We start from the raw sequence: 15,980 nt of genomic DNA on the forward strand, positions 1-15,980 counted from the left end.
CCCCATTGAGAACCTGTGGTCCATCATCAAATGTGAGATTTACAAGGAGGGAAAACAGTACACCTCTCTGAACAGTGTCTGGGAGGCTGTGGTTGCTGCTGCACGCAATGTTGATGGTGAACAGATCAAAACACTGACAGAATCCATGGATGGCAGGCTTTTGAGTGTCCTTGCAAAGAAAGGTGGCTATATTGGTCACTGATTTGTTTTTGTTATGTTTTTGAATGTCAGAAATGTATATTTGTGAATGTTGAGATGTTATATTGGTTTCACTGGTAAAAATAAATAATTGAAATTGGTATATATTTGTTTTTTGTTAAGTTGCCTAATAATTATGCACAGTAATAGTCACCTGCACACACAGATATCAAAAATACAACTTGCCTAATAATTCTGCACTCCCTGTATAGGTGGTGCTCTCTTAGGCAAAAAACAAATGTTCGTTCACATGTTCCATTACTGAGGGAAGCTGTACCAATCACTGAAGCCATCAACTCGAGCTGCAGCATCTCTTGTGACGGAGGGTCCAGAGTTCTAGAACTCTCGAAGCCTCCTAAATGGGTGACCACCAATAGGAAAAGTATTCAGTTTTCTTCCAATCTCTACCTTCGCACTCACGCTGTAACAAAAGCAATGGTGCCCTAAGCACAGCTGAGACTACACAAAGCACAGTTTCCGGCACACTGATATAAGAAGTGCGGTGTACAGATTGATTCCAAGACTTTCACAAGTAAACTTCAGAGCACCAACAAATACCCTTCCTCGCTCCAGGCGGTTCGATTTCCTGGAAGTCTTGTTTTCTGTGTTTAGCTGCAGGCTGGAAGGTCTTCCATGTACTCGTAAAATGCAGAGGACTGCATTCTAGTAGCGAGCTAGGCATTACAGGAGTGCATGGAAGACCTACTGCCAACTTTAAGCAAAGTTTCTATTGTATTAGCCTAGAAGGATAAGCTACAATCTTAAAGGAAAAGTAACACTGTACCCTATGCAGTGGTGAGAAATGTATACCTGCAATGTTATGCTCTGTAAAGTGTTGAAATGTCAGCAGAAATGCCTGCTATTACACAGACACTTGCACGGGCTGGTCTGTTGTGTTGAGAAATGAAGACAGGCCAAGGAATGGAAAGAGCTTATGCTTCTGGTTACATTTGGGGGGGTTTAGTCTGATTAAGGACAGATGTAACACACCATCCCTCTCACTATCTATAGATTCTTACCGTTCTGTTCATCGAGCTCATTTCCGATATCGTGACCCATCTGTTTCTGTCGGGCGATGATCGAAGAGAGAGCCTCTAGACCTGCATCTTGTTCTGCAGACAGAAAACACATATTCTCACACTTGTTGTAGCAGGATCCAGCAAATCTTTCACCACAGCCTTAAGTGGTGCAGCAAAGGCTCCTGTTTAATACGGCTGACAGTTTGCTGCCAATTCACTTAAAATCTTTTAAATGTAACTTTTTTTGTTATTTTTTTTTTTTTAAATCAAGTTTTTCATATAAAGACATTTAAAACATTTACCATTCTTGCTTTTACATAAATCTGTCATAAGCTTTGGCACAGCGTGTGCCGACAAATACTACAACATTTTCATTAGTGTAACATTATCATTTAAAGGCTCGTCGGGTTTGGACAATCAAATCAGAAATAGTGATTAAAAAAAATTTAAAAAGGGAGGACGGGGTCGGACCGCCATCCTGGCTGGTCGCATGTCTGATGAGCACCTGCCTGTTCTTACCTATTCTGCTCCAATTAAGGGAAATCCTGACTAATTTCTTGACCAAAAGCTGCCAGCTGTAACACAACGACTTCCTGCATAACCTGCAGAACTCAGGTCTGGATGCTGTGAAGTCCTGCTGGGAGATTGTGCACCCGGAGCTTGCGGCCTACTAAAGCGAGGGGTGGGGTGGACTTACCGATTGCCTGGTGCAGCTCCTCGATGGATTGTCTCGCTGGCACCTGTTTTCCACCCCTTTTGCCCGGTGGGTGTAATCCCAGTCCCCACTGGCCTGGCATAAGTACCTCTGTGGGCCCCAGCTCCTCCATCTCAAGTGGTGAAACTAACAAGATGGCGGATAGGCCTACATCACCCTCTACATCCACGCCACCCGGCGGGGAAAGCAGCTCTATGGTGGAGTCTACACTCACGCGGATTGACAAGAGCTTTCAACGCTTCTGGGCATTGCTGGAAAAGCGCATGGCTCCGACACCTGAAACATGGAGGAAGCAGGGAAGAGGGACGGGCAGGGGGAGCGGAGACGGCTTCTCCTGAGTGCTACCTCTGCTCCCACACTAGCCATCAATACTACTAGCCTACCTGGGCTGAGGGTCCTAAGGAGAGTCTCTGAAGCATCGACCACCTCGCAGGAAGACCGCCGCTGGCGGCAGATGACCACCCGGGTTTCTTGCTGCTCCCAACACGGAAATGTCTCGGACTCAAAAAGCCACCGAGCATGTGGTTCACTGATGCCGCCCTTCACACAGGCATGGGCCGGAGTAGGGTCTCGACCCGCCTGCATCGCCCTGTCACCCTCCTCAGCTTAAGTGTTTCTGTGGACACCCTGCCAAGATTAGGCAATGGTTGACTGATCAGACTACTTGCTGGTAGTTTATGTGCCAGCATGTGAGAAATCCTGTTGATAACCCACTAAATGCAATGGCTACCTCTGTCAACCCCACTCCGAGTTTATGCAATAGCCCTTTGGGAAAAGCAGAATCTTAAATACCTTAACAAGCCCCAGAGGCACACTCAGTATGTAGTTTCCTTCACTATGCAAAACCCTGCCAGTAATCCCGATCCCAGAGGTTCCTAACTATTGAAACACTAATCTTTTTCCTAAGCACAGAAATATCACTACTGCTATAATGTTTAGCTTGACAATTAATGCACAGCGTAACGTGATGTCTGATTCCTTACAATTAGACAGACACATCAATGCTAACACTATTAGTTTAACCTGCATAGTTATCGAACGTTGAATTATATATAAAAATAAGCTGTTATACGCTGGAGTTTAAGTATCGATGTTGCCTACTCTATACCATGCGTTTTATATACCAAAACTCTCTGCTTTACTTTCTGTACTGAATTATTCTATGCCTCAATAAAAACATTGAAAAAACAAGATTGACAAATTACATTTTTTTTTTTTAAACTCTATGACTCCCAAGCGTCTCAATGAAGGCAGGACAGTCCTGAGTTATGACAGTTTCCCAACGTTTCCTTCCGGTTTTCTGCTCTCAATGTACAATGTACTAAAAAGAGTTGTTTCAGCTACGTCATGCATATGCCTGATTAACCCCTGAATGATGAGGGGCTGAGCAAATCTTGCACAGTCCAGACTCTTCAAATACGACTAAAAAAAAAAGTCTCAGCTGTACTTGGCAAAAGCATTAATCATGACGGGTGTGTTTAATTATCCTGGTGTATTCATCAACACCAAAAAAACTATTTTAAAAAAAAATGTACAAATTAGAAAAAAAAACTAAATTGTGGAAAATAGTATGAATAAACAAGGTGCAGACAAGGTAATTAATGGGAAGCCTAACAATAAGGGGGGGGGGGAAAAAAAAACTATAGGTTGCTCGAAATTCTCAGCAAAAGTCGACTTATAGTAGAAAATAGTTATATCCATGTAAAACGTTTGAAAGTCTCTCTCTGGCTTTGCATTAGATAGACTGTTTTCGCACACAAAGGGTTAATAATATGGGAGAGGGGTTGACCAGTTTTGGTTCCCCTTAATCTAACAGCGTCCATGGCTTCCAGACATTACAAGAACAGACATCTCTGTGTCTGTCTGCAACGTATGTGGAGAGCTCTAATTGCATTTTCTCTATTAGTGAACTCTGGGGTCTTGTTTACCCCCTTCGTTTAATCAAATGGCTCTCTGCGCCACAACAACATTTGAAAGATGAGAAAGGCGAGGCGTTTAAAAGTTACAGGGGAGCTAAGAGGGATATATAGTATCCCTGCTTGCAATGGAGTTATAGGGGGCTTACTTATTAACTGTTAAAGACTAGGGAAATAGATTAATGGTTCTCCAACAGACAACCCCCCCCCCCCATGTGTGTACACTGAATGCAACATGTAACGAAGAGCTTCAAATGCCAACCATACGAAGCAGTCTCACAGCTTAGATATCCCGTAATTCAAAGTGACAGGGCAAGATTGGAACTACCGGGTCTAAAGCCAAACAAATAATTCAAATGCATTACATTCCAATGTAACAATTTACAAAGCAAGGTAAAGCAGAGACTTTAACGTCAAACTCTCCCCATCAAACAGGGATCGTTTTACCTGCTATAATACGATGCTGCTGGACCAGAAGATCTCCTGACCCAAAACCTTGAAACTCCTCCGGCTCTTCCACGGCCCATGGGTTATGACGGGCCGATCTTCCACTACCACCAGCCATCAAACTGGATCTGGGATAAAAGGAGCAAAAAGTTATTATTTCCCCAATAGACGCCACTCAAGCCTGTGACATCACCGGAACTATTCTAAACGTATTGAATCAGAAATGTAGCGTGAAAAGTAGTAAGGCAATTTTAAAAAAATAAAAAGGAAAACCAATTCAACAAAGCAAGAACAATTTTGCGAGAATGCATTTAATTAGAGAAAACTGGTTGCCCACCATTTTTTTGTTTACAGCAAAAAGTCTACAGGGACTGACTGTACTCACCAGAATCCCTACATTAAGCTGTAGTTGTTCTGGTGACTATAGTGTCCCTTTAAAGTGATCTAAAAATAGATCACCGGGTTTTGCAGAAAAAGCCATTTCAGAAAATTGCACTACTTTTACTGATGGGAAAATTCTGACACTTTTCTGCTGTTAAAAGAAATACAAAAAAGCATAAATCTGTTACGTTGGTAAAAATAAAAATAAAAAAAATAAAGGCAATATTCCAAAATTATGTTTACAGCGGGAAAAATAAAAAAAGGCTCCTTATTAAGCAATAATAATCAAACTCATCATATATTATGTTATTTCATGTTTCTTAAGCAGCGCTCCCTGTAAGACCGGTTTGTTCCGGTAGTACAGTAGTTCGAACTAGTGGAACCACATTCTGTACAGTCTTGGAGGAAACACTGACTGTAGTCAGCACAGTAAAGTTAGGGAAACCTTTGTGAATTATAAAATATAAAAGAAGGTACATTTTAGTAGAAATACAGCAGGAAATATGATGATACAAGATCATACACACTAGCTAGACATACTGAAAAGGGTTAATCTAGGGAAAAGAAGCTTTTTTTTTACAGTGTATACATTCGGGATAAGAGGATTTACCGAACTAACAAAACATTACTCCGGTAAATTTGCTGCATCCTAAAGATATTGTGTAGCATTCTAAAGAGCTTTTATTGCATCTTAAATAAACCTAATATGTTTTTAGAACCATAAAGATGGAAACAATGCAAAAGACAGAAAAAGAAAGGAAAATATGAGGGCTCAAAAACCTCCACTCGCCTTTGGCGAGAGAAAAGCTAAGCCTGTCGAGTGGAAATTCACCCCGGTCAACGTGCCACGCACTCTCTGGGATTGCAGTTGCCTTGCTAGTAATGTAGGACTTGAAATTTTAGGCCCAGATAATAGTGTTAGCAAATATAAAAACGATAAAATATTGTATGGAATCCAATTGCAATAAAGTATGGAAATCTATCTTAAACCTTCTGCACACATTCTGAATTTTAGCTAGTAAGAAAAATTAAAGGGACACTATAGTCACCAGAACAACTACAGCATAATGTAGTTGTTCTGGTGTCTACCACCCGTCCCAGCAGGCACTTTAAAACACTGCCTTTTCTCTTATTTACATTACAGCCTAGGGACACCTCCAGTGGCCACTCCTAAGATGCTGCACTGACAATATGCAGCACTGACGTTCAGCGTCTACATGGAGATGCTGAACATTCCCTATAGAGATGCACTAATTCAAAGCATCTCTAAGAGGAGGTGCCGATTAGCGCAGCGCAGCGTTTTCCACGAAAGCAATATAGCCTCCCAATGCTTTCCTTTGGGAAAGCATTGGATTGGCTGAGATCGGCAATTTTGATGAGCTCAGCCTAGGAGCAGTGAGGGCGGGCCAACCGCGACAGACCCTCACAGCGCCAATATAAAGGGGAGTAAAATTATCTTTTACTTTGCTTACAGAGAGGCAGGAAGCTCAACTAGGTTTTCACAGCTATAGTGACAGGAATACATGTTTGTATTCCTGTCACTATAATGTTTCTTTAAGAAAAGACTTGTACAAGTATGGAAGCTGCACACATATCTTTGTTAAATGCAGGATATATATATTACATCAAATAAATCATTTTGAATTTAGAAAAAAAAAAATATATAAAAACCTAGAATAATCTCACGACTATTAAATATTATATATAAATTTAAAAAGTCTGCAAAGAGAGCAAAAAAAGTCATTTTAAATATCACTGGCCAGATTTTAGCTCCAATAGTAGACATCAAGGGACATTTTTTGCTGTTAATCTGAACGGTCATTCCACCCTCTACCAATTACTCCTCATGGAGTAATGAGGCAGACAAACTTGCCTCATGGGAGACTCCTCATGGGAGACAAACTTGCCCAGTTCAAGGTCATGTCATATTGGGAGGAAACTGATGCGGTTCTCCTATCAGGAATGGTCAAAGATGTTGATATTGACACACCAGAGTACAAATGCTAGAGACGAACTACAAAATAGTGACAAACTAATATGACACCCCACAAAAACTACTTATGTTCTTTCCAGAGGTGCTGGAGATGCTGGGGGTTGGTTGGATCATCTACATAAATCAAATATATAACTTTTTTGACATGCGTTTTTCTAGATTTTTTTTTTTTTGTTATTCTGTCTCTCATTGTTGAAATACACCTACCATTACAATTATAGACTGATTATTTCTTTGTCAGTGGGCAAACATTCAAAATCAGCAGGGGATCAGCAGGGTTTTTTTTTTAAGATTGTTATACAAAAATGATCGTAAAAATACACAAATAGGAGTCAGCACAGACAACAAATCTAAATGTTTAAACACCAGACAGATGATTTTATATTTGTAATAGTTTAAACACTGTTTAATGGGACATGTGTGCGCATGCTGATCACTTTATGTGCATTTTGCAAGATTCTTCTTCTTATCAAAATAAACATACTTTTTTTTGTCCCCAAATATTGTTTTCCGATTTAGCCAGAATTTTGCAATTCAGCTTTTCACTTCACCATCCTTAAATATAAATTAATCTGTTAATTTCCTATTCTAGTCGTTTAAGAAATGAATATAATCCTATTCAACACTAAATATGTAAATATCACTGTTGTGCAAAAAAATGTGTTAAAAAGCATATAATTGGAATTTTTTATTTACATTTTTTTTTACCGTTTTCCCTTTTCTATTTACTATTCCCTAAAGAGAGAGAAAGATGCAGGTAGATAATTCACAGTTTATAAAATACACTCCAAAAAATGTAACTCTTCGCACTTTGTTTGAAACCAAATGCAAGTTCTACAAGTGTCCGAAACATATGGCAATTTGGTGGTGTAGAGAGACATCTAGTGGCAAATTTAGGGTAAAACACCAAAGTGAATAAACAAATTTTCCTAACAATCATATCTCCACATTATGCAATATATTTGTTCTACATAGTGTGGTCTTTTCAAACACAGGGCTCTTATAGTTTATTATTGTTGGAATCATTCGATATCATGTGCCTCACCAGAGGTCTTAGCTAATGAAATTTGGAATATAGCTGGGGTTCTCAACATAGATTTTAAACAAGACAAAGAAAATAAGCAAATGCTTATTTTAAGCTGCATCTGCACAGACCCTGGAAAAATGGCAATTTCCCAAAGTCTGAGCAATTACTGTTAAAAAAAAAAAAGAAAAATAATATATAGCTGACTTTTGGGTACAGGGAAGATATGATAATCTAAATGTTTATCACAAAGAATAAATCATGAAGTATAAATGTTATTACTGAGAGAATTCAATGCTAAAACGGACATGTTCAACAGTTGGTGCATTAACCACCTGATCTGGCTTTTTGCTTAAAATATTACTCACATTTAAACAAAAAAAAAAAAAAAAGACAAAAACAACAAACTGCAAAAGAAGTTAAAATACACAAAAATAAGTCCTGTGCTCAGACTCCAACAACTACTGGGCGGCAGCAATGACCATAGTACATATCAGCCCCAATACATACAATAAAAAACAAAGAAAAAAAAAGTTACTTGCGCATTATTCCAAATCCCTATGCATATTTAGATGAATGGAGGTTTTTACTTTCACTCCAATGGCCATTAGGTGTAAGCCCACCTGCCACGTCAAGGCCTTTTAAAAGGATTAATAAGTATGTAGGGGTTTTAAAAAAAAAAATACTTGAAGCAAGCAAGGAGAATTGTTAGTGTAGGACCCACCTAGAGGTTTGCCTTGACGTGACAGGTGGGCTTACACCACCTGCCAAGTCTAGAAGCAGGACTTATTTTTGTGCAATGGCCTGCTCTTGTGGTTAGAAGTAATATTACATTTAGATATTACTCGGGTTTCAAATAGGGTTAATCTTAATTCTTTATTATAGATGAAATTTATACATATCTGATTGCTCTAATCGTGTACTTTTTGGGTGCTTTCCCAAATTAGTTTTATTGAGGCTGTATTTATCATGTTTATAGGCTAGAGAGCCGGTTTGAGCAAGGTGGAACCAGAAATATCAAGATGGGAATGCAATGTCCAAAAGTAAGTTTCAAGGGAAAGTATGAATAAAATGGAGGGTAGGGAACAACCTTGCCAAGTGTCGTTGGTGATCCTCACAGTGCGATTAAGACCACCATTTAAATGTATGCTAGCCAGTGGCACGGAGTAAAATAAAAAAAAATTATAAAAGTGCACATTACCACCCAACTCTTGCTCCAAATGTCATTGTCAGTTCTCTAACATTTAAGACATTTTGGAATGCTCTATGTACGCACATACAAATGTATTTTCCATTACAAAGACGTTAACAGCTTCTTTTATTACCTTTTGACTATGTGATGCACTTTGCATAAAACCTGAATATATTGGCAAAAAAAATATGTTATATTCCTGTCCCAGAAATCGCTTTTCTGGGTCAGCCTCATACAGGTATTTCATTCTATTCATTCAATAGAGGCCACAGTTAGCATGATGTACTGTAGTACCAGAGAGCTTTATGATTCATAGTAATGGAACCTAATGGACAAGACAAGGTGCCACAGTAATCAATGCCCTGGGCAGCCTTTTGGAGTTACTGATAAAAAAAGACTCCATTGAGAATAGCTGCATGGGATTCACAGAGTGAGCTTTAGGTTGAAACAGTCAAATTTGGCTATACAGTCTCAGTCTTTCTTCCCCCAGATGCTGAACGAGAGCTGCTCAGGACTTTGTTGAATAATGTAATCTCCTTGACATATTTAGTAAGCTCATTCCCACAGGACAGGCTAAGACTTCCTCCTCCTTCTCGGATGTTCTCCTGCACTGCTTTGCTAGTGTGAAGATTAAAGCTTATCCAATTAGCCACCCACTGCCTCCGCCAACTTAATCACTTAAATCTTCGCAATCATCACTGTGCGATGGAGTGTGCACATAGCTTTTGATTACTGCAGCAGATTTAACAAATTATAAGACTTAGTAAAGCGTCCAAACAGAGAAACTGACGGGGATTTAGGAAGTGGGCTCCTAGGCCGCTGTTTAACAAGTGGCGGCTTATCTTTTGGAGTTGCATTGTTTTACGGATAACTCTGTGAAGACTTCCCACTGAACTTAGATTACTCAACCAGGGCTTGAATGGCAGGCCACACATTTGGTCTCCTCTGCCCTATGATGACTGGCCGCAAAGGAAAAATGTCAGACCATATAGACTCATGTGACCAGAATCGGCCTCGCTTGTTTACTGAAGATAAATAAACGATGTTCAACTATCGACGTGTAAGTGTACGAAAGGATAAAGAAAATCATTGATGAGTTTATGGACATTTACAAAAAAATTTAAAGTAAAGTGGAAATGGTTAACATAGTAATGTAGCATTAAAGAAGGATGGACATTTTTAAGATGAGATCCACAAATCTTCTTTACAAAAGTGGACAAATATTTCGAAAATGTATAAAATGTGCAGACAGAAAACAGGACGGCCACTCCTTCAGGCAAAAACCTATGGGAAACACAAGAAGACATCTTCTCTGAAAGACACCATTTCCTCTCTACCTAAACAAAGTAAATGCCAAAGAGTGAAGTCAACAAAAGCATTAAATAAAAATAAAGAAATAAATAGAACAAAATAAACTACCTCTGCAGTATTTCAATATCCAGGGCCTTTTAATTTATAATGCTGGATGTATGCATGTGTTCTTGCATATAGGCACCATAGTAGTAAATTAATATATGTGGTATTTTCTGTCAATACTAGTACAGACAGGCAGGCAGTTAAAAGATATATTTCAAAATAAAATAAAAAAATAACTTTTATAAATGAATCTGGTTACACCACTCTGGCTTTAAAGCAGCCAACAGGTCCTGCTACTTCCTGGTTTGGTTAGCTCAGTGGAGTTAAACTCAAGAGGCAGCAATAGCTCTTCCTTGCAAAGACTTCTCATTGAGCTGCATTGCGAAGCCTGTGATTGGATAGCCACAGACAGTCTGGGCAGGGTTAAAAGGGGAGGGCTGGAAAAGGCTGGAGTCAAAAGTTGCTTTTATAGATATACCAACAATAATAAAATGTATAATTAAATGCATGCAAGCTTTCTTTGTGGGTATATCTACTAAATATTGATGATTTATTTTGTATTTGGGCTGTTGAGGTCTCTTTAATTCATTTGATAGTCCTGCCCCAATATACACCAAGGGAATTACACCCTAAATTCCCCTAACGCCATGCAACCCATTCGTCCTGCTCTTATAGCAGGGGCATTTAGTTGCAATTTGCAAAAAATTGAGATTTCAGCATTTAGTGAATCGATTCCCCCACAAGTCATTCTGTATGCTGGGTAATCAACACGTACAAAAGCGTAATCTCGAGCAAGTTCCCTAAAACAAGATACACATATTGCAGTTTCATTATAGGTTTAGAGGTTATCTTCTCTACAGCAACACTTGAGCAACATCTATACCCTATATTAAGTACTAGTGCTCCAGACAGTTCTTCGTGCAAATACATGAGTACGAATTTCTGCTTTTTTTTTTTTTAATTCTTTATTTTATTTGTGCGTGAAGTAACATAAAGCGTGCAGAGCCACGACAGCAGCTGCCAGCAGTTTCATAGCATTTCACAGTGTGGCAGGTTAAACAGCACTTTTTTTTTGTAATATCATGTGAGTAACAGGCTGTGAGATATCTACCGCTTGCATTAACCATGCTAGGCTAACTATATATACAACAAAATACAACAAAATCGTTCTTGCTTAATGATCTGGTTAAGTATGTATGTAGCCCTGCATTTTACAGAAGTGAAGACGTTTATACCCAAGTCATCATTGCGGCAGTTCAGATTCTCGCTTTGTTAGTATATTAAGTGTAGTAAGTCATGTTGCAATGTGGTTGCGTTGGGCTAGTTTGTGCGTTGCTTGTGATGTAGTAACACCTGTGCGAGTGCATGCTTGTGTGTACCATGTAAATTATGTGTACATACAGTTACTATATAATACAAAATACGTAATAACATGCAAGTGAGATCTAGGTAAGTGGCTGTGGTAATTCTGTCACCCTGGTATATCGGGGGATACCCGAGCTTCCTCCATGAGAAAGGGCCGGCATCTTGGTGGCACAGATAGAAGGAATCTCACGATTAGCCGATACCTGCTCTGCTAGTTCTGTTTAGCAGGGTGCGAGTGTCCGTCGGAGCAATTATCCTGGCAAAGTCCGTTTTTTTGGGGTCCTCTCCGAGTTCCCTTGAGTAGCAGCCATGTGTTGCTGAGCTTGCCGTTTTTGGTCATATGGAGGTTGCTGTCATGTATGGCTGGGAGCTTGGTGTCGTTAGGCTGCGTTTTCCGCTGTCTGGGTCGTGGTGATACAGGCTGGGTGGGAGTTAAGTGTGCGGTTGATCCTCTTGCAGGGGTAACTCGTTTGGCGGCTGGCTCTGCTATTCCGGCGGGAATGGTCATGGCCTGGTATTCCCTCTCCCCGGTGCGGTCGCTGTTTGGGTCGCTTGTGCCGCTCGACTCTGCCATAAGTGGCTGCGGGGGTAGGTGAGGGTTTTTCCGCCCCTTCGTGTTGCAGGGTCGGAGTGTAGGAGCCCTTTTGTCAGCTGTGAGCTTGGGGAGGTAGCAGGTCTTCCTCCTGCTTCCCGCGCACATGGCGCCCGCCATCTTGGGAGCCTGCCAGGAACTCCCAGTTCAGTTCGCGATGACCTGTGCAGGGCCACAGGGTGAAGACCTGGATCACCCCCACCGGTCCATGGTGGGGGGGGGGGGGGGTTGGGTCCGGAGCCACCTGGGTATGTGCCTCAGGTTGGGTTCTGTGGTGCAGGATAGTGGGGCAGCGGCCGTCCGCCCCACTCACTGCCGGAGAAGGCCTCGCTTGGGGTGACGAGAATATCTCCTCCTGGGGACTGAAGCTCGGTAAGCCAGCCTCTCCCTGGATCCAGCAGTCCCTGTGCTCTGGGTATAATTGCTGTCGGTCGGTTTTAAGGTGGTAAAACATGTTTTTTTAGTATAATCGTTGATGTTTTGCAGGAGCAGCTCTTGTTTGCGACCGTCCAGCCCTGCCCCCGAATTTCTGCTTTTTACGCTATATTTTTCTTTCTTAAATTCCAACAATGGAATTTTCTGCATAAGCGATAAAACCTTGAACAAGTCAACCAGTTACAATGAGGCCACACGTGATGTTCAGCTGTACATCTGTCCAGTCAGCTTTGGCAACTAATGCATAACTTGGGCAGAATTATTATACTGGTAACTTGTATCAGTATATTTGGGAAATACTTCTATAAACCTTATGAAAAGCCAACTGAACAAGTATGGCAGTTGTTCTCTTACTAAATATGCGCCCAATGAGTAGCAAGCTGCTGAGCATTATTACAAATAACCCCAATTTAATTATTTTTATTTATTTTTGGGGGGGTAAATCCAAAATATACTAAACCCCCAGGCATTGTGTGGAAATAAGCATGTCACAGATTAGTGCTGGGAGATGAGATGGTACCACGCAGACAATAGATCAGCAGGAGTGTATAAAGGCTTAACCTGGAGGTCTGTTGTCATAAGAAATAAGTATATAACGTACTAAAAGTCACAGTCATGCTGAACAAATAAACGGGCTGCCTGAAAGTCACTGAATGGTGACCAAACATAAACTCAGATTAATTTCCCAAAAATCTTCCAAATGAAAAGAAATTGGAATGGAGAGGAGACCAGGAACTGCATGTGATCAGCAGAGCGAGAAGTGGAACATGGGATGGAGGTGTCTGGGCCCTGCAGCGTCCTAGGACGGAAGCTGTCAGCTTGGGTAAGGGCATGGCCATGGAAGAGTGGAATAGGAGTCAGATTCTTATAGCTTACCAGAAAACAAAGTATGAGAGGTGGCCTCACCGCATCGCTACCTTTGCCCTATCCAAAGCCTCAACTTTAATGATTCAGAGGAATCTGTCAAGTGGTCATTTAAACTTTAGATCACAAGCTCCACATGCCCTCTCTACAGAGGGCACAATGTCACATTACATTGGTAATAACCAAAGAACATAAAGCAGAACACTGATGCATTGGGGGGGGGGGGGGAGGAGTGGGGGGAAAACTTCAAATTTAAAGTAACAGTCAACAGGTCTTGGTATCACAAACAGCTACTGTCACCCCTACTGATTGCGTTCCTGTAAATGTCCTACAGATACAAACTGCCAGCATTTCAGCAGGGATCAGTCTGATATGTAAAGAGTATATGTTCCCTCAGTGGTGGCACAAGAGAGCCATTGTTATTTTTGGCTTACATCAAAAGGTTACTCCACACATCAAACTGATCATATTGCCTCCTATTGAGGTTATGATGCCAGGAGTACCCTGGCCCAGTACCCCAGTAACAGGGAAAACTACGTAACAACAACAGTATCATTTTAAGAGAAAATTATATTTTGTCTACACTTTTACTTGCAATTTGGATAACACAATGTGTAGATATTATGCTCTATAAAGTGCCACCAGTCCTTCCATCCAATGCTAACCATTTTTTTATGTTTTCATGCTAAACAAGAGCCCCCAGAAGCCCATCTCCTATTTGCTGCATTAAAATGTCTTAACATAATTATTTTACAAGAGCGATTTACTAGATCTTTCTAATTGTGTCCCTCATTTTGACATCCCCAGACAGCAACCCTACGGATCACTGGGAACACTGTCTGACACAAAAGGTTTCCTACTTACCTTAGCAAAGTTTGAGTTTTTGATTGAAAACATTGGAGTTCTCACCTGACAACATCGGGTTCTACTCCTTCACTTTTAAACAACATTTGAAGTTGTCTCTCTTTGGTGAGCAGCTCATCCACAAGGTTTTGCCTTCGATCCCCTTCTAGCTGTGTGCTGGACAAGTGAGGTTAAGGTGATACACAGAAAAAGGATTACAATTACTTAGAACTGTAGCTTGGAATATAAAACCAAAGCATGTGAGAAGAACATAATCACTGGAGAGGTATCTAAAGAAACTCACATTTTATGGAGCTCCACTGGTGCTCTGAGGGATCTTTCCAGGTTTACATAACTCTGCCACTTTAACTCACTAGTAATAAGTAAATGACCCTGTAAGATGCATGTATAGGGCTTATTGACTAATTCCAATTATCACTTCTTAGTGACAATTATCACTTCGTGGTGACACACTCTCAAAACAATTACATATATTTATATAGAGCCAAAATATTCTGCTGCTCTGTACAATAGGAAAAAAGACAAACATTTAATTGTAACAAAACAAACGTATCCTGAAAGATCTCTTTTTTTACGTATGGATACCATGTTCAGTGGGTAAGGGGGCCAGACCACAGCAGAGATGGACATTAAGGATACATTCGTCGTGAAGACACCGATCTGAGCAAAGATTCCTTTAGATGTTCAATCTTCCCTTTTAGGTTCTGCATGAGCGACCTCAGGCTTACATTCAGCTGAGGAGAGAAATAAAATACAATAACTAGTTTCAAAGACTTTTAATTGACAGCAATGTACAAGTCTACGACCATAAAAACATTTCATTCACCCAGTCATGTCTACAACATAGAAAACATGACATTTCAGTGATGTAAATATTAATATGTCACATTCCCAGTGTCCCAAGGCCAGTGAAAATGAAAGTATTTGTATCAAAGAATATACATATCAGAATACAGTGATCACAGCTAATCATAATAATAATAATAATGATAGGAGAGGATTCATACAAGAAGAGTGTATGAACTTCAATGTTTAGATAAACCAACTATGTTTTAGGGCTAGATTACTATAAAACCTCCTAGATAATTAGATTGTTTGAGCAGGGTCCTCTTCAAACTATTTTCCCTGTAACATTTTGTAATTTATTTTTGGATTGTTCCCTTTAGAATATTTGTAAAGCACTGCGGAATAAATTGGCGCTAAATGCCAATAATAATAATTATAAAAGAGGGAGCCAACAGTGACATTATAAAAAAAAAAAAAATATATATATATATATATATAGTATGCTACAATTTTTTTTAATAATAGTGGTTTGCGGGGAGGGGGTTCTGTCAAACATGACTGCAATGTCTCTGAAAGGAAATAAACTGTGTTTTGATTAAGGTGATGATAGTTAACAAGCTAAAAAGATTTAGGAAACAGATACAGGAAAGAACAAAAAGCATGTTCTCAAATGTAATCCATAAACAGACAATTCACTGCCAAAATAAATAGACGCATGCATGTTTTCACGGAGGGTAAATATACTAAAAATCACAATTAAGTGGATATGCATTTGTCTATTTTTTTTATTGGCGTATATCTAAAAACAGCTTGTAAAACCTGTAGTTCTCTTG

The 15,980-nt window shown here is 40.0% G+C and overlaps 1 protein-coding gene across 1 annotated transcript in view; it reads right to left on the bottom strand.

The window, feature by feature from the left end:
- Positions 1-15,980, bottom strand: part of STX8 (syntaxin 8) — a 161,454-nt gene that overhangs the window by 108,297 nt on the left and 37,177 nt on the right. The window contains exons 3-6 of the mRNA XM_063456041.1: positions 15,001-15,095; positions 14,407-14,517; positions 4,296-4,423; positions 1,218-1,310 (exon numbers count right to left, since the gene is read on the bottom strand). Of these exons, the coding sequence (XP_063312111.1) occupies positions 1,218-1,310; positions 4,296-4,423; positions 14,407-14,517; positions 15,001-15,095 (427 nt within the window). The remainder of the gene's footprint in view (positions 1-1,217; positions 1,311-4,295; positions 4,424-14,406; positions 14,518-15,000; positions 15,096-15,980) is intronic.

The sequence above is a fragment of the Pelobates fuscus genome, chromosome 5, assembly GCF_036172605.1.
Source record: "Pelobates fuscus isolate aPelFus1 chromosome 5, aPelFus1.pri, whole genome shotgun sequence".
In the NCBI taxonomy this organism is placed as follows: domain Eukaryota; kingdom Metazoa; phylum Chordata; class Amphibia; order Anura; family Pelobatidae; genus Pelobates; species Pelobates fuscus.